Source organism: Sander lucioperca, chromosome 4, assembly GCF_008315115.2.
Source record: "Sander lucioperca isolate FBNREF2018 chromosome 4, SLUC_FBN_1.2, whole genome shotgun sequence".
NCBI lineage: Eukaryota > Metazoa > Chordata > Actinopteri > Perciformes > Percidae > Sander > Sander lucioperca.
The window spans coordinates 33,276,953-33,296,123 of NC_050176.1; the positions used below are offsets into that span (position 1 = coordinate 33,276,953).

The following is a 19,171-nucleotide window of genomic DNA, read 5'->3' on the forward strand; positions in this document are numbered from 1 at the left end:
AATGTAATGGTATTCATTGCCTACCTTTCAGTTAGGTTTAATTTATTTTTATTTTATGTTTTTACTACGCTTGTTTTTATTTAATTGTTCAATAACTATATCTACCTGAATTACATTTACAACTATATTGATCTAATTTTCCTGAATGTTATATTTCATATTATACCGAGTCATATCGGTTTGGCCATGTCCAAAAAGATCATGGATCGCTTCCACGCTGCCATCTTTGTTTGGTTTAAGAAGTCACAAGCTAGTTTAGGGAGACAGTTAAAAATATTTATTTCTCAGCTGTCGGAGTACTTTAGTTCAAGCTGGATATAAGTCTTAAGGGAAACCAGAAATGCACAAACTCTGGATATGTTCAGTTTACTTACTTATTAGGCGATTGGAGACATGTACATGGTTGTTTGATCTACAAGTATTCTGATGATAAGATCATACTTGCAGGATGTCAGAATGTCTAGAAAATTTAGTTTTAAAAAAATCATATTCATTATTTAGTTGTCCATTAAAACTTTGCACTTGACAGAATCTAGGAATTAAAAGACACGTGCATGCCTGCAAGTTTGTTTAACTATCAATCTTTCAATCCGAATGTGATTAAAAAGAAAGAAAAGAAAAACTGAAACAAAGAACACTCATCATGCACAGGACATAATCTGACTTCAACATTGGAATTTTTACTTCCTATTTCATTTCCCCAACTTCTCTTTTCCATTTTGATTCCCTCATCATAATGGAAATCCTACTGAAAAAAGACAACACATAAGAGGATGGATTTTATTTAGTCCACTTTTAAAATGTACATTTTCTGTCGAGATTCATTAAAAAAAGATAAAGCATCATCAGCCTTGCAGTCCGTATCACAAAGAGACTGCAATGAGGAAAGAGTGAAGTAGAATGAATTTGACTTAGTAGGCACATTTTTCAAATGATACATGTTAATCTAATTGATGGCAAAATATGTACAGCAATGATTTTATCTTGTGGTAGCACATGCTTGGGATTTCTGAGTGAGAGTTCACAGGTTAGTAAAGCACAGACTTATGCAGACATAAAGACATTTTCACTGTCTATAGAAAATGTATCAAGTTGACTACATGAGGCAGTCAATTTCCCAAAACTGTATGCCAGTTCAATTTGAAATAAATTAAACCTAAGATGAGAGAGAAATGAGGAATATCAAAGAACTTGTGAAAATAATTGCTTGCGCTTGTCAAACTAAGCATTTTAATAGACCTTAGCAAATGTTCCTCCATATAAATCAAGAATACTGAGCTAAAAGTGGACACAACATCCACCTGATGAAATAACTTGAAAAATAAATTAGAAATGGATAGTTGTATTATTAGTACCTGATTTTCTCTCTCTAGCCTAAGTTTGATACCTTTGTATAACTTATAGAAAACCTGTCACGTTCTTTTAAAAACTCACAGTAATTCATTCATTAATCACAAGTCCTGATACCACCTAAGACAGGTACCGGATTCTACCCTGCAGAATCCACATACCTTCGAGTCAAACACGCTGGATATTCCATACAAATAAAGGACACTTTTCGTGTTTATATACATAACACTTTTGTACAGTCTTTGCACTTCCATTATAACAGATTGAAGCATCTCCATGTACAAAGTAAATGGAAATCAAATCATGTTCAGTGGATTAAACCTTGAGTGAATCCAAAGCTTGCATTGAGCACTTGGTTACATGTAAAATGAACAAGTTCAACTGCCTTTACATTGAAAGAATAAAGTAATAAAACTATGAAATTCTGTCGTACTGGGTTATCTTGGGGATCAGGTTTGAAGTTTCCGTTAGACACAGATCAGGGTGAGTTTCAGCAATTTAAACCAACTCAGCGAAAAAATTGTAAAACTGACCTGTGACCAGTGCCCATGGAAACTTCACTCCGCTCAAACAGAAGATACTGAAAAATCAACAGTTAACCAGCTATGCTAAGTAGTAGAGTGTTGCACTGATAAAGTATTGTCATCATGTTATCAAGTGATTTCACTTACACTTCAAAATAACAAATAGCATTATAACTTAAGGAAATGTTAACTGTGGATCAGCCCACCGGCCATTGAAAGTTGAAAAAAACAAACTGTAATCCAATATAGGAGGCAGTGAATGTTCAAAGTTTCGTGAGTCTGCTTAAGTCAAACCCCGAAGACAAGTCCAGTCATTCCACCTGCTTTCATACTGCATGCAGCTTATTCCTGGCTCACACACCTTCCTACAACTGTACACACAGTGCTGCCCTAGACCTGACAGCAGCGTAAACTAAACACAGATGGCTACGAAGCTCCACTGGCCCTAAACATTAAGGATCTTGCTGAGGTGGAACGTGACAGCTGGACCGTCCCAAAGCACAAACCAGAGCCTACACTAGTGTAAAAGGCCCGATGGTTTGGCAGTTTGGAGGGTGGGATGTCGGTTGGGACAACAGGGTCACTTGGGTCCTTTGGAAAGGGTGTCTGTCTCTGTGGATTGGCGGCCATCGTTCCAGGCCTCCCGGGTGCTCTTAAGGGCCTGTGTCCGTTGCTGGTCCACAACCACATAGTCAACACGCTCATCTGACACTGCCATTCCAGTCCCATTGCTTTTTATCTGGAGAACGAAAACATGGAAAAGGTCGGTCTTAAAGATCCTGTAAACTGACTTGTGAACACATGGCTCAGAATGTGGGGGCTGATAAATTCTTACCTTCCTAGGTGGGGTAGACTTGCCGGGGTCAAGATCCAAATCCAGGTACTCCACCTGTTTGTCTCCCTTTGGCTTCACCATAGGGCTGCTTCCACCATCAGCAGTCATCGGGGCACCAAGCTTCATGTTCTACATAAGTCAGGAAAGGATGCTTTTATTGACCGAAGAAGAACACTGAGGCAGTGACAGTGAAACAACAGATCATAATTGAATACAATCTAGCATTGTCACAATAACCAACATTTGTTTGCTAAGATTGGAAGAGATTTGACTGATTTGATTTCCCAAAAAGTTGGTACTTTCACAAAGTATGTTCTGCGAGCCCAAACTGCATTCAACCCCAACTTCAGAGGATTCATGGGGCAAGTAGTGAATAATAGTACTACTTAGATGAAGTTGATCATTGTTTCATTAAGAGAATAGATTTCTTTAATCAGTAAACATTTTTTCGTGTAGCCTGTCGGATCAAACAGGCACCAGACTGGCAGTTTGTTCGCTGAAGCATGAATGCATCATTTTGCTGATACAGCCAACAAAAATGGCCACCAATCCAACATGCTAAAACTCTAGTTGCTTCAAAGATATCCAATGAAAAACAAATAACTTTGCAAAGCAACTCAGATTTTTACATATTTTAAATATGAATTCTGAAAAGGTTTTTGTACTTTTTTATTATTATTTTTGTTATTCAGAATCAGAATCAGAAAGGGCTTTATTGCCAAGTACGTTTTTTTACACATACAAGGAATTTGTCTTGGTGTTGTTGGTGCATGTCACATTCTCTAAATGTAAGAAGGATAAGAACAATATAAACAATATCATTGTTTAGTTTATGGTGCTTTTCCTTAATTCTTATACTGAAACAAAGCACTGGGTCAGTGACATCACTTTGTGATTACATCAAATTTAAGATAAGGATAGAATTATGGTATTGTGACAACACTAAGGTACATGTTGGACCTATAGGTAGTGTTAATTTGTAACTACAAGTGGGGTGGAGTTATTAGAACTAGGATGGTGATAAAACTAGGACATACTAATTGTAAGGAAAGTGATGGGATCTAAGAATCACTGCAAACTTTTTCTAGCGGGTGTTGGGGAGTGATAAAAGCACAGCAAAGTATGCACTTGCTGAATATCTGATCTAATAATAACACTTGAAACGGGTAACCTTTGGAGTTCTGACAGGGCAGGCCATGCATGTCTAACCTGGCAACCCTGCTCACCTCCTCTACGGTGTCAAGTTCCTCCACCTCCCTCTTAACAGGGGTGATGGGGACTGTGCAGTAGAAGGACTCCTCTCTACACAGAGTGAGAAGGAAGCCGTGACAAAGGAACAAAAGAGAAAGAGCAGATGGTCAAGAACAAAAATGCAGGAAAAAGAAAATGGATGAAGCCAGAGCCTGGTGAAGCCAAAGAAATAAGGAACTAGGGAGAAAGAAATGAACACGAGTGATAAAAAAAACAGGAAGTCAGCAGACAATTTCATAGCAAATGAAAAAAAAAAGTTAAATTGTTCTAGGAAGAAAAATAGGAAAATTATACATCTAATACCCAAACTGTAAGAGAAAGAATCCCAAAAGACAGAAATGTTATCCCATCAGTCTATGGCTGATGTACCAAATATTATTCTGGGTACGTTAGCCAATTGTGCCTGTTTCCACAGGCTTTGCTGAATGACTAAAAGACACCTCATTTTGATTACATTTTAACCAATGCCCAAAACAAAAAGCCCAATACAAGACTGGATCTTTTGAACTACAGTAAGGGTACTGATTTGACAAAACAAGCTTCTTCTTTTTTTCAAAGAACACAGGACCTGAAAAGCAAAAGACCAAAAATAGAGAATAAAGGAAGCAGAGCGGCAAAACAAGAGGAAACTGCAAAGAAAAGAGTTGAAGTGTCGAGGAGTCCGTCTGCAGCAACCAGTAATTTGTCTACACTAATTTATGCCTCGGGAAGAGGAGCAAGAACTCATGTCTAATACTTTCTGTACAACTATTACAGCTTAACATTCTTGGTTGCATGGTGTTCAACCCTGAAAACTTTGTCTGACTCATACAAACTCTACTGCATTTATGGTGCATCTGTTGTGTCTTTGGACATTATATATATATATATATATATATATATATATAATGACGTAAAATGGTTTCAACAAATCCCAAAAAAACACATCACAACAAAAATCGAATTAGACAGTCAGCACATCTTTTTGTTGCTTTGATTATCTGCGATTTAAAAATAGAAGAAAAAAATCATGCAACTTCGTATATCAGAGGATAGTTGTGTGTTACATACTGGTTCATCTGTGGACATATTAGAGACCATGGGTACATAATTCTCATCACAGTCCTCAGAGTCAGTGCTGGAGGCCGTACTATGCACTGACGGGGGTCTCGTTGGCATTGGGAACCTAGAGAGACTGAGCAGCATTCACAATGTTTACACACCGACTTCCAGACAAATGCAGTCTCTGGTGAGCACAAAATATGATACAGATAAGAGCCACAGCTATAAACCATTGCAGCCAAGGGAGTCCCTGCAGCACAAAGCACAGAACTAGACCTCGTCCCAGATAAGACAACAAACTGCATTCAGTATAATGTAGCTCTGAGGCATATCCCAGACCAGTTTGTATGAGCAGTGCTACTTTGGTCACAAGGTGACTACAGTAATGCATGAAGTGTTAGTGCCTACTTATTTAGTTAATTGTATCCACTACAAAAGGGAATGTTCACACCAAATAAGATTTTTACTACAAAAAAAGAAAAGAAAATCTTTGTGTGGGAATAAAACAAGCAGTTAGGGCAATGCACACTGTTTCCGTAACATTAGCTGCTTTAGTCACTTGGAGATGAAGTATAGCAATTCTTTTTTTTGTCCCGTGCCCTGTGCTCCTCTGAAAAGTAACATTTTTCTTAACATTGAAAAGCACTCCTCTCCTCCTAATAAGAAGTAAGAAGTGAAACTAAAAAAATAAATAAAAAAAATAATAAAAGCAGAGTAGTGTGAACAAGCCCTTAGCTATAAGCAAAATGCAGAACTATGAGAAATACTGAAAATTATTTTAGATACTTACTCCCGAGCGAATGACCGTGTGACAGGCGAGCGTACAGGCGTACAGGGCTCCTCCCATTCCGGCACTGGTTTGATCTCCAGTGGAGCGGGTCTTCCTGAAGCAAGGTACACATACCAATCAGTCACCGCTTCCTTAAGCTACATGTATGTAAGGCTGACAAAGGTCAACGACAGGCAACGTGCATATAATGTGGAGTCAATCAACCACTGTGTTCATGTAATTCTTTCCAATGCAGATCAAGACTGGAACAAATGACTGCATGATGAATGTAAATGTGATCAAACTTATATTTTGAAAAAAGAATCTGAATGTATCAGTACTTGTTTAGAACAATTACAAACAGCTGAAAAGTAGAGTTAAAAAATACATCAAAAAGTGCTTCAAAAATACAAAGAAACAAATACAAAGAAACAAATCTTAAAGAAACATTTAAAAATGCTATTTGAAATGCAACTCTTTTTTTTTTTTTTTTTTTTTTTACAAATTACAAAATCATTAATGAATCAATAAATAATATTCGGCAGTATCAACTACAGCCACTGCCAATACACTGCCAGTACACAAACAGGAGAGATCATCTACAGTATGTCTCCAAGTCTCTCTTTCTTTCATTAGATTATATCATTGTTTAATTTCCTCCTGAAGACTTATGTACTACTTTCTGGAGCTATGGGAGTGTTTTGTGACATTATTTCTGTTGGGGCTGCTACATCTGAAAGTGTGTTTTGGAAGCACAATATATTAAACAAAAACACCAAAAGAAATGTTTGGGCGAAAGAAATGTTATTAAGTTATTTGGTTGACTGCATGTAAGTAGTCCCATCAGAGTGAGGGGATATTTAGGTAAGGTGGTAGTTTATTCTTAGAGGCATGTTGTGACTCCAAAACTGCATCAAGTGCAATCCCCCGTGCATCAAGTGCACACTCACCCCCTCCTGCTGGGATTTAAAATAATAAGACTGGATTAATGCAACAGCTCTGACACATGTTATATTCTTAAACCTATTTGGGTAGCTCTGAATGGATGTGCTAATCACAGACAGCAAATATTAGAAAGGTACGGTTTAATTGAGTCTGGTTCACACACAGTTTATCTCTTATAGAACCAACAGGCCTGATAAACAAGAGGAACCCCACAGTACACAACATGCAAAGAGTCGAGATAAAGAAGAGTTTGGACAGGTCAAAGAATGAAAAGTTTTCAGATACACAATCACAGTTCAGTGTGGAGTACCTACCCTTGCGTCGTCCCCTCGGGAATTCACCTACGGTTTGAGAGTCGGTTCGCTCTAAACCGACACCTTTTGCTCTTATTATTTTAGGACTCTGACCTAATTGGTGAAAGAAGACTTTGCTTATTATAAAGGTTTGGGTGATCACAACAGTTAAGCCCTACTGTAACAACTGCCCTGCCGTGCAAAGCAGAAGACGAGACTTTGCTGAACAACAAAACTACACCCTCACGTACACCCAATCACCTTTTTCTGCAGCACAGTTATCAAGAGATGATTGTCATGACAACAGCAGACCCATACTGCCCAACATGCACCTCACTCCATGCACCCAGCTTCCCACACAAAGACTGACATCACAGCTGTGCATGCACGACGAGCTGTGTACAAGCTGAGAGTACACTGAGAAAAACCATGTCATGTTGAGATGAGCGCATACAAATCTGCAGTAACTTAATGACGAGACACAAACTGTAGCTCCTTTTACATTAACACAGTGATCGCAACATTTTTTTTTACTGCAGTGCTGACAAGAGCAAAAACCTAAATGTGCAACAATCTCAAAGTAAGAAAATTAATTTCAGTGAAATCACATATCCTAGTGGTAATTAAGTAAAAGCTGTTTGCTGGCCTTGACCACAGATGTCAACGCCTTCACAACATACGGTTAAGACAACCAAAGCAGAGAGAGAAGCGCACAGAAGATGAACATAGCTGGTAGTGAGTTGAATTAGTCCACAGTACAGAGGAATGTTGCATGGCTCATGGTGAATAAAGAAATTAATAATATCCCAAAAAAAAGAGCATGTGATATTCTACTTATTTAAAAAAAAAAGAAAAAAAAAAAAAGTATTTATCCACACTCTCTACTAGACTCTCTTTAAGAATACATATCTTAAGTCAGTGATTCTCAATAGTGATTTCAGTTTGAGTCTGAATGTCATACTTCAAATATTCAAAAAACATTTGCCAAAAGATTTGTGTCCATATTTTGAATTCACTGTGCTTAATTATGGCCTATGTGCTGTTTCTAATATAAAATACAGCAGCAAGCAGATCCAAGTTGCTTAAATCTAACATCCGTGCAGCCGAGCACACTATATTTTGTACCGGGAGCAGTGCTATTGTGGGTTAGCTCTCAACTATAATAATAATCTATATTTGTATAGCACCTTTCAAATAATCATAACAAAGTGTTACATAACATTAAAATGTATCAACACGATGCTATCAGAAGAGGAAGGCAAATCAGGAGGGGTCATCACCGTTCAACACTGTTGAAAACAGTAGTTACACTTCTGTCTCTTAGCTTTCTTGAAAACGGTTAAATATGATGATGTGATGAAGGATGAAAAGGAAGTGATAGATAGCAAGAAAAACTAAAGATTACTACAAAAGAGACCATACTGGTCCATACCTATAGGATACAAATGTAATTGAATACTGGCAGCTATGATTTTTTTGAGTTTATATATTCTGGAATAAACTTTGTCCAATACACTGCATCACACAAATTATTTAACATACATAATTTAAGCATTAGGAGTACTCCCCTGTGCCAAAACAATCACAAGTTTTCAAGACAGTGTAGAATCACTGTTTGACAATGTACATCCAGATTTAATGAGCACTGGAGATTTCCAGTTATGGCTTTTTTTGTGAAATGTAAGTAATGCCCTGAAACTAGTTGGTTTGCAGTATAGCATCCAGATGATTTGGAGTCATAAGTCATTTTTATAACTTTTAGTCATGGCAGTTCAGAGATGATGCATGCCAAATTTGGAGATGACTGACTCATAGGTCACAGAAAAAGGCCAAAGTGGTGCAAAGGAGGATTCCCCACTGGGAACTGTAAAACTCCATAACACGTCCTATTTACTTCAGTGACATTAACAGCCCTGGCTTTTGGTTTGCTTACGTGATGACCCCCTGTCTCCCTGACATTCTTCAATTCTCTTTCCCTCTTTGCCCATTACTCAGCCTTTCAATCTGTCTGGATTGTAATTCCCCTTGCTATTAGGTCTTTCATCAAAGAGCTCCATTCAGATGAAGGGAACAAAGGGGATGGAGGTGACCACTCCGGGCTTCGGTCACTCCATGGCACAGGGACCAGCCCCCTCCAAAACAGTCTACAGGCCTCTTGAGCTCGGGACAAAAGTGCTTTTGACAAGGCGCCTACTGTGTTGGATGTAAGAGGATGTAGCAGCCACTAAACTAATTTATATCAAGAGGTGAAATAAGCTGGTCAAGGACAGGCGCGGAAGAAGATGATGACATTTATTACACCAGACGAACCAAGGGAGACACAATGAGAGAACACATTTTTTTTCACAATGGTATCTGAAGTATGCTGAAGAAAGACACTGCTTTGAGAATGGTTGAAATGATGAAATGTTGTGAAGGTGGCTTTATGACCATGAGCCAAGCACTGTGAGAATAGCAGCTGAGTGTTAGACAAAGCATGGTCAGTTGGTGCATTAGTGAATGCTGAGCATACTGAAGAACGTTAAGTGCAACAATACACTTCAGCACATATCAACCTCGCAGAAAGAACTTGGAAAAACCTACAGAATATATACAGTATGAACCAAGTCACAGCTACATGTGCATGCACATCCGTTGTCCTCTCACCTTTGCGGTCAGGTTTAAGATTTCGGTCCACAGGTGGGGGCTGGCATTCACTGAGCATTGGCCTGCGAGGAGGGGTCTTGGGACTGGAGCGGAAGCCCATGTGGGCGGGTGGGGGGACCTGCTTTCCCAGGGATGAGAACTCCATGGTGCTTGGGGTCATGGGCACATAGTTCGGTTCGTGCATCGGCTCCGACAAACTGCCTGAGTGGTGGTGTGACGGGGAGTTGGCACTCATGGGTACATAGTTCTGGTCTACCTCTTCTGTGGACTGGCTGCCCACTGGCATCATTCCTTTGTTTTTCTGAGGGAGACAAGACATGCATATGTGTTCACAAAAAAGGGGCAGACATAGCTGGTATGAGGCTGCCTCTAACTCAGGCCACAGGGGAGCAGTAACAATGTTCAACATTATCTTTACAAAATAGTGCTAAGTGCTAACACTCCAGCACGGTAAACACTGAGCAGTCATCTGTACACACACACTCGATTTTTGTATTGGATATTGTTTTTGGCAAAAGCACTGAGACAATTCTGGAACGCTGTGGTAGCTAATTAATTTAGGATGAACTCAAAAGGAATTGAAACAGCAGCAGCAGCAGGTAACATAGGAACTTGAACATTGGCGTTAATGTTAAAGAGATCTATATTCTTTGTTACAGTAACATTGCTGCAGTGGCCTGGGGACTAACAGTAGCCATTTCATAATTGAATGACTATTCCCTATTACACAGGACTGTAGCCATTGTTTTGAATGAGCATTTCACGTACATACAACATTGTGCTCGTTGTATAATTCCAAAAATAAATAAACAAAAAGACCTATCTGGTAGCAATAGAAAAACAGAATACCATAATTTATGTAGATGGCTTTCCCTGCCACACTAGGCTTTTTGATCTCTACTCCATGATGCTAATCTGCATTGTGGGGCAGAGATGGGAATGCAGCATTTGCAGTGGGTACTGGGTATTGTAGGAACAACTGAGAAAAGTCTGAACTTTATTGTAAGTAGAAAAATTGCCTTTTCTCAGTGCATATTTAAAAATGTTAAGTCTCTATTAACAATTACGATCAAGGTTGTCAAAATATCTATAGTCACAACACGAGAAGTTATCTTTAAGCAGTCAGCCACTACTTGAAAGCACACCAGTGTTCTACAGAATTGCGATTTATAAACCAATGACACTTGGAGCAACACTTACAAAGTAGCAGTTGAAGCTTTCATTGAAGTCAAATGAGCAGCTTTTCTCAGAGGGGAATGATCTAGGAATGTCATAGCAGTCCTGGGATCCAAAATCTGCACAAAAAACAAACAAATTAAATTAGAAAATATACATATAATTTTAATACATGGCATAATTTCAGATTAGATATTTAAAACTCAATGGTTTTATCAGTAAATAAAGCGCACTGCACATAATATTTTCCGATATCAAAGCTTTCAAGCCCATTTATGCTCTATCATAATTCCAACGATACACACAACACAGGACTAAATTAAAATACTGTACGTGTTTTCATGAATCTGCAGAGTATTTTATTCAGGGGGATAGAGCTATACAGTATGTAATGGCTCTACTGTGTAGCGCATTACTATAGTTGTTTGCATTCTCATTAGGCGGTAATGCGCTCGCTAATGTATTTCATCTATGATCACAAGAACCACAGCAGTGCTAGGAAAATCTTGTGATGCAAATGAGAGTGTCAGCTGAAGGAGACAAAGTGGGGGAAGACCATGACAGGGAAAAATTACAATAAGAAATGTAATTCTTTTGAAATACTGTAACTGCCTCCAAAGAAGCAAAATTACAGGGTCAGAACAAATCCTGTGCTTTTTACAGTACAAATAATTTACCTATTCAATAGTTCCTTGCAGTGTATTTTCATTTTGGTTCCCCTAACACCTCTGCACACCTTGGTCTATTTATTTGTCATCATGATGCAGAGCAAAAATTAATCCTTCAACCCAGTCTCATGTTAGGAGAAATATTTACAGCCTCGACTACATTCAATGTGAACTCACACAAAACATCAACTGATGAACCTTGGATATTCCCAATTTGTGCAATGACAGTTTGAGAGCTTTTACAAGTGTTTAGCACAGATAAGACTGGCTACGGAGTTTCACCAAAAACGTCAGATTCTCTTGGGTTTTTGTAAACACGTATCTTGCCACTAATACTTCTGTAATTACATTTGTCACCACAAGGGGGAGGAGTAAGTGGAAGAATATATTATGTTGAGCCCATACCTAATCCAGAAGCTTCTCTCTTCTTGTCAGAAAGTTGTGTTCTATCTATTTTAAGCCTTCCTACAAAGGATGTTTAGTATCGATTTAAGATCGGTGCTGTAAATGTAATATTTTATTAGAAGATTTACTTTATTTTCTAATTTTACTAAAGTGTTATTATAAAAGGCATAAAACTCATGTGTACACAGAATATATTGTTTCAGGCAACACCAATGCTCCCAAGGTTAGTGACGGTGTAGTACAGTACATGTACAACAAAGAAGGCTGCTCTGATATCTGTGGTTTCAGTGATGCAACAGAAGGCATGTAATGGTCCACAAGTGAGGACACACACACACACACACACACACACACACACACACACACACACACACACACACACACACACACACACACACACACACACACACATATATATATATAATTTTATTTATTTATTTTCCCCAAATGTTAAAACTGAGTATCATAGCCGATATATGTGATTGGAATTGCTGCACAAACCATCGTCAAGTTCCCTAAACGCCAAGACTCTTAATCGTCAAGACCCCAAAACCATCTGCAGAGAAATATCTGCTGTGTTCAAGCTTTTTACAATTTAAATGGATTGTGAACACAACAGAAGGGTAAATGGGAAAGGGATTGCAACTAGAAGACAACATGCCAAGAGCTCCAGTGATGTCTCTTATCAACCATCAAAAGAACGTGAAAAAGGGTTCCAAATGCCTACATTAGAGCTGCATAGGGTTGATGAAAAATATCACTCCACACAAAATCTAAGTGGCTTTGTGAATGTGTGTCCCATTAAACATTATATTTTGATTTAAATATTTCAAGACCATAAAGCATACTGTCTAATTTTAAAGCAGGTTCCCAATGCATTGGAAACATCCACTCCAACAACAAAAGACAAAAGAAAAACTCCCCCTGACACAAACCTTTGCGGAGGCGTGAACAGTCCCCAGTGCCAATAGTGTTGCTGCGTAAAGCCTTATTCCCAGCACTAGTAGGCACACAGTAGTTTCCATCCGTCTCTGATGCTGAGCGAGGCACACAATAGGTGTCCGTAGGTGAGCGCTCAGCAGGGGGGGGTGGAGGTCCTGAGGTGGAACTGAGCGAAGGCTTGGGTGGTCTGGGAGGGGGTACTACATCTCCCCCACCCTCTGAGCCTCCTACCCCTGTCGACACTGACAAAGTGCGGGGCACCTGGTAGGTACAGTTTGCGCCAGGTGTAGGTGGGATATCATAACTGATGGAAAGGTTACGCATCTGTGACTCCATTGAGGGCTTCCGTGACGGTGTGTTGAAGACATAGAGCTCAGAGCCATCCCCGCTGTCTGGATGGGCCGGAGGGGAAGAGGCTGACTTTGGGAGCAGCACAGTGTCCTGGGAGTAGCTTCGAGGGAGGTGGTAAAGGCCGCCGTCAGTTGAGAGCGAGGCACCGTGTGATGGAGGCGAGTCGTAGATGGAAGAGGCGGAGGCAGGCGCCGGGTACTGTGGGAAGAAGCCGTTGTGTGAGGTGTGTTTAGCTGAGGAGGTGGCGGATGTGGGCGTGCGGTGAGAGGGGACGTTGTCATTCAGGTCTGTCTCTGACGAGGTAGACTTGGAACACTCAGCATGGGCTCTAAGAAGACAATACACATATACACCAGATGATTGATTATCCACAATTTAGGGAAGCTAAGAAATCCACTCAGTAATGGTAAGCCTTCACAGCACTGTCTGCAAGCCATCTTTAGGAAGATAAAGTTATATACAGCCATCATATCACTAATCTTTGGCACCTTTAGCGATATTAGCATATCTTTTCCGGACTGAAGGACTTGCTAGATGTTGGGTAAATACAGGCAATGACAAAATCAATATAGTGTTAGGTAAAGCACATCCCAGTGGGTTCTGAACTACAAGGAGGGGTAGTTACAAAACAAACACTCAAAAACGCTAAAAGTTATCTACAGAATAGGGCTGCACAATTAATCGCAATTTTATCGAAATCGCAATATGGGTGGCCGGTCGGCTCGGTTGGTGGGGCAGGCGCACATGTGTAGAGGTTTATTCCTCGATGCAGAAGGTCCAGGGTACGAGTCCGACCTGTGACGGTTTTCCTGCGTGTCTTCCCCCTCTCTCTCCCGTTTCATGTCTGAGCTGTCCTATCATTAAAAGGCGGAAATGCCCATAAAAAATCAAAAAAAAAAAATCGCAATATGGACTAGTGCAATATCCAAATCGCAGAGGGGCGCAATATTAATGTTAAAGGCAAAATATGTGTCAAACCATTCTGAATGAAGTATTGTGGTGCTGCAGAGACATCCCGGCCTACAAAGCCTACAAGTCCTACAGACTAGAAAACATCTTTGTTTGGTACAGATCCTCGCAGAAATCACACTATAATCATTTACATTTTTTAAGATTTAATATTAGTCAATGAAAATAAGAATAAGGATACAAACATGATCATTCCCTTCAATATCGTGAATCATATCGCAAACGCAATATCAGTTAAAATAATCGCAATTAGATATTTTCCTCATATCGTGCAGCCCTACTACAGAAACCATGTTAATCTACAGCATAGTGTATGAAGTGTTTGTGTGTCTCTGTTGATCTGTCTAGTTTTTTGTAATACAAGTGTAGCACTCCACACAGGCAGGCAGTTCCAGCTGGCCACTTACAGACTAGCCTGGGGAGGAAGAGTCTTGCTCTCACACTCCTCCAGAAGCAAATACTCCTGGTCTCCCTCCAGTGGAGAGTGAAGCTGCACTGAGCTACACCACGCCACACAGCAGAGACAAGGAACGAGAGTGGCAGTACAGATGAAATGTACAAAAAGAATAAATGGGTTGGAAAAAACATACAGAGAGAAGCTTATGTCACAGTGTGGCACTCCAGCAAAGTGAATACGGAGACTTGTACATATATGAACAAACAAACTCACCTGTTGGGTTCAGGCTTTTTGCTCTCACAGTTGACCAGCCATAGGTAATCCTGGGGCTCATCTGAACTGGACTGAGAGTCCAGGTGACGCACTCTGACCGGCTGGTATGGAGGGGGCACACTGGACAGCATCGCTGGTGGACCGACAATATGACCCAGTGCTGGGTGTGGTGGGGTGTCCACCACCAGGCCCCCGATGGCTGACTGGTGAGCAGCTTTTGCTGCCTCTGCAGGAGAGAAACGAGAAGGCAGGGGTTAACTTCTCTCGAGACTGTTTATCTGTTATCTCCTTAAGTATATCAAACTATATAATAAAAGGTTTTCCACAAATGACTACAGAGGAGGTGGGCCACTGTCACCGAATTAATGATCACCTCCACCAACAACAGAAGACCTAATACACTTTTATGAAATGAAGCCTCAACATTCACACAACAAAAGGCCATATAATGAATGAGTTAGATTATTGTTTGGACTGTGATCAAGTGACTAAATTGATGACAAAAGAGGAGATGCCATCGAGAACTGTCAGACTCGGCTCAACAGATGTCAGTGAATGACTGATCAGGCTTACAAAGTGTTCAGTGGCTTTGGTGTAATTAATCAGGGCAGTACAAGGCACACATTAGATTATCACCAGCCATACATTCACTTTATGTAAAGCATCAGGTTGATGTTAGTTTGAAGGATCCATCAGTTCCTTCATTCACTTTAGCTGGACTTATTCCTCTGGATGGATGTATTTCATTAAATACAGTGGACATATCAGACTTATTTTACTGGAACTATTTCTTTTTAAAACTTACATCTGAACTAAAGTGTCTACATTTGCAATGGTCCTATTATCAGCGTAACGTTGGATTATAACCACATTGTTGTGTTTTGTTAACCTATGGCTCCTACTGAATCATCCAAGGAAGTCTGGCGTGCTCCAACTGTGGATCTGTAAAGCCCATTGAGACAGTGCAGGTGATGTTGGTAACAGATGATATTAGGCAGAAAGTAAACAGTAAGCTGTGTTTGCCAATGTCAACTCTGGCTGAGTAAACTTGGACCCAAGCTGTTTCCTAGCAACCCAATTCCAACATAACAGTCTACAGTCACCAGACTGACACTACATCAACTTTACATCTCTATAATATCTGAACCTGAGCGGCTGATGTGTGTCAACTCACTCTGATGAAACAACAACTCGAGGACAGAGCTCAGATATCTCTTTAGAATAGCTCAAACCCAAATCAAAGCTGTTAGCCTGCAGCTAAACACGGGTTTCCCTTCTTAAAAGGTGCTGTAGGTAGGATTGTGAAGATCCAGGACTTAGCCAAAACATTTGAACATCAACAACTTCTCAGTCTCTCCCCCCTTTCTGCTAAAGCCCAAAACTGTCTCCTAAGCCCCTCCCTCCACAAGGGAGAATGAATGTGTGTGCATGAGCAGTGACTGACACGCAGTTAGACACCCCCCTGGCCCTGATTGGTGCATCTGAACAGGGAGCGGTGGATTTTTGTAAATCGCATTACAGGCTGGAGGTGGTGCCAGAGGAGCCAGATTTTTTTTTTTTTTAAATTAGCTGCTTCATGTAGTTCTACTCGAACATAGGGTCAGTTTCAGCAAATATGACAGAAAGTTAGTTTAATAAGTCTTACCTACTGCACCTTTAACAGATCCAACGAGCCACAATAATCTATAACCACACTTCCTACTTAGGTGGATTTCCTGGGGGAAATCAAGCCTTTTCAAATACAGCACACTGTCCAGCTTGAGGGGAAGGACATGATGGACACTGGCACCGACAGCTAATACCAAGATGAAGCATACTCGTCAAAAAAACACCATCATGAATTAGCATTTTCATCCTTCTTTTCACGTCCAACACATACATGCATGAAAAGCTTAAATTGTTCAAAAACAAGTCTGAAGACGAAATCCCACTTACTCCTTATCAGACAGCATTTCCTCAAGGTCTCTGCTTTGTCACACAAATATCAGAATCCTTTTCAAACCCTTGTGCTCGAGCAGATTTTTGCACTGCACTTAGAGCCAAGATGGCTGATGCGTATGCTTTGGAAATACATCTATGTATTCATTCCATATCTTTGTACTTTTTCACAGTTCTCCTCCCACTCTCTTCTATAACTGACATTTATCTTACACAAGGTCCCCTCTTTGTCTTCCTTTAAAAGTCAACTTCTCTCTTCACAGTTTATCATTTGCTCCTCACTCCTCTTCTGCTATCTTCTTCCCCTTTTCCCCCATTTGTTTGTTGAAGCTGTAAGTGCTGATTCATACAGGAAAAGGGAAAATCCCCTCTGCTCATACTCCTCTATACCTCCTACACTCTCTCTCAGAGCCTTCGTTCCCCGGCCCTCCTAATGTTTTCTCCTCTAATATCTGGCCATGAAGCACTCTAGCGTGGCCACACACGACAGAAGACTGGGAGTTGGGTCTCACACGCAGAGGAGTGCAAGCGAGCGCAAAAGAGAGCCAAGGACATTCTTTTGTAATAAGAATTGTGAGGAAGACTATCTGCAAGGATATTTGTCTTTAGACCCAGTTTCTCCTTGAATGGGCTAACTGTTTGTGTGCACATCAGGGTTTTAACAGCCAGTTCCAATTACTGTGTTGAAAGGGTGCCATGAATGTTGTTATCAGGGTTGCACTGAGGTGGAGGCATAGTCACAATACTGTGGAAGACGACGACCTCGGAGCAGCATAATCAGTTACTCAGTAGCCAGGTTCGAAAAGTACATCCTTCACATAAAAGACTCTTAGTGGCGTGATATGTCACAGGGAAATTAGTTCACACTTAAATGCTTACAGATTTAGCTGTGGAGGGGGAACTAAAGAAGACTGAGATGCAAATAGCGAAGCTTGCAACTAGGCTCAAAGACAGAGAGGGGAACAAGAGTTTGCAAACAAGAGAGAATGAGAAGCAGATAAGAGGGAAAGAACGAAAGGCGGGTGGTGAGACAGACAGGCACACAAGGCTTTGATTATACAGTATTGGGAACAAGGGTAACGTGAGACTCAACACAACACATGGATCAACACATGGATCATTAGATCTCGGCTGAGAACTATGCTGAATAGAGGCCTTCTGGCACAATTCAGCTAGTTCACCCAACTCCTTCAGAGAGAAAGAGGCAGATATGTGAGAGGCACAGCAGTGGCATCAAAAGAGAGACCAATAAAAGGTAAAGTAATCAGCTTGTGATGTGATGGTGTTGTTTTGTTTGATTCTGGTGATATACTTGCTTACTGCTACACAGGAATTCAGCTTTTCCTCAATTTATTTACATACATTATAGAAGGTGTTGGTGCATGACAAGATCAATACTGTATACTGTAAAATACACAATCATTGCTGAAGAGTGACAAGTGTGGTCAATAATATTACATTTTTTTAATAGTCCGTGAATTTTTTTTTTTTAACATACTACACAGTGCTGGTAACTATCATAGTGGTTAAGTGTAAAATATTTTAACGTGTACCAGTATATCAGCTGGCTCAGATCACCTCCTTCTGAACAGTGCACACCCTGCATGTCTTTGTTGTAGACTGCAGTCCTAAGCTGATGTTACTGATATTTTATCATTTTAGCAAAACAGTGATGTGTGGTTAATTATCTAATGCTAATCCTTACCGTCATCAGTGGGGTTAAAACCACAGATGTCGCAGATGCAGCGAACCCACTTATTCATCTCTTCTTCGGTGTCAGCCACCAGGTAGAAGACACGGTCAATGGTTTTGATGTCGAATATAAAGCTGTGCTCCAAGTCCTTCTTGTTAAACGTCAGCCCAGCGTCCACCTGAAGCAAGCAGCAACAAACACGTCTTAGTTTAATATGGCATCAGTGAAGAAAAACCAGATGACTAAATATTAGCCAGTCAAAGAGAAAGCTACATAACTGGATATGTAGTTTGTCTGAAATAATTAGCTCACTGATTTGATTGGTTGATCAGCAGAAAAGCAACCATTTTGATAAGCGATTTATCTTTTAGGTAATTTTTCAAGCAAAAGTACAAAACATTCCCCAGTTCCTGCTTCTCAGTTGTTAGAATTTAGTCCCACTCTTTGTATTATTTGATAGTAAACTGAATATCATTGAATTTTGGACTGTTGGCCTTAAAAACAAGTTATCTGATTATATTTTTTTGCATTGATGACTACATTCAAGTTACACATATAAGCCATAGTTTTCAGCAATAATAAATAAAAGTCAAAGTTGAGGACTTTAAAATATTAGCAGCACAACCTGTCAGGTTTTCAAAAGTTTGACTGTTATTTATTTTTAGGTGAAAAAAGCAGCTTAAATGCTTAAATGTTATTAATTTT

At 40.0% G+C, this 19,171-nt stretch overlaps 1 protein-coding gene across 12 annotated transcripts in view; it reads right to left on the reverse strand.

Annotated features, from left to right (window-relative positions):
- Positions 1 to 766: 766 nt before the first annotated feature.
- gab1 (GRB2-associated binding protein 1) overlaps positions 767 to 19,171 on the reverse strand; it is a 56,226-nt gene continuing 37,821 nt past the window's right edge. For 5 of the 12 annotated variants that reach the window (XM_031276849.2, XM_031276852.2, XM_031276857.2 and 2 more), the window contains 11 exons: positions 18,479 to 18,644; positions 14,836 to 15,061; positions 14,573 to 14,665; positions 12,839 to 13,524; positions 10,855 to 10,949; positions 9,655 to 9,955; positions 7,030 to 7,122; positions 5,792 to 5,885; positions 5,011 to 5,134; positions 2,710 to 2,838; positions 767 to 2,613 (listed from right to left, as the gene is read on the reverse strand). In XM_031276849.2, the coding sequence (XP_031132709.1) occupies positions 2,455 to 2,613; positions 2,710 to 2,838; positions 5,011 to 5,134; positions 5,792 to 5,885; positions 7,030 to 7,122; positions 9,655 to 9,955; positions 10,855 to 10,949; positions 12,839 to 13,524; positions 14,573 to 14,665; positions 14,836 to 15,061; positions 18,479 to 18,644 (2,166 nt within the window). In that variant the 3' untranslated portion in view covers positions 767 to 2,454. Of the gene's footprint in view, positions 2,614 to 2,709; positions 2,839 to 3,935; positions 4,012 to 5,010; positions 5,135 to 5,791; positions 5,886 to 7,029; positions 7,123 to 9,654; positions 9,956 to 10,854; positions 10,950 to 12,838; positions 13,525 to 14,572; positions 14,666 to 14,835; positions 15,062 to 18,478; positions 18,645 to 19,171 lie in introns of those variants that run through there. The other 7 variants (XM_031276850.2, XM_031276853.2, XM_036000087.1 and 4 more) reach the window with 7 other exon arrangements.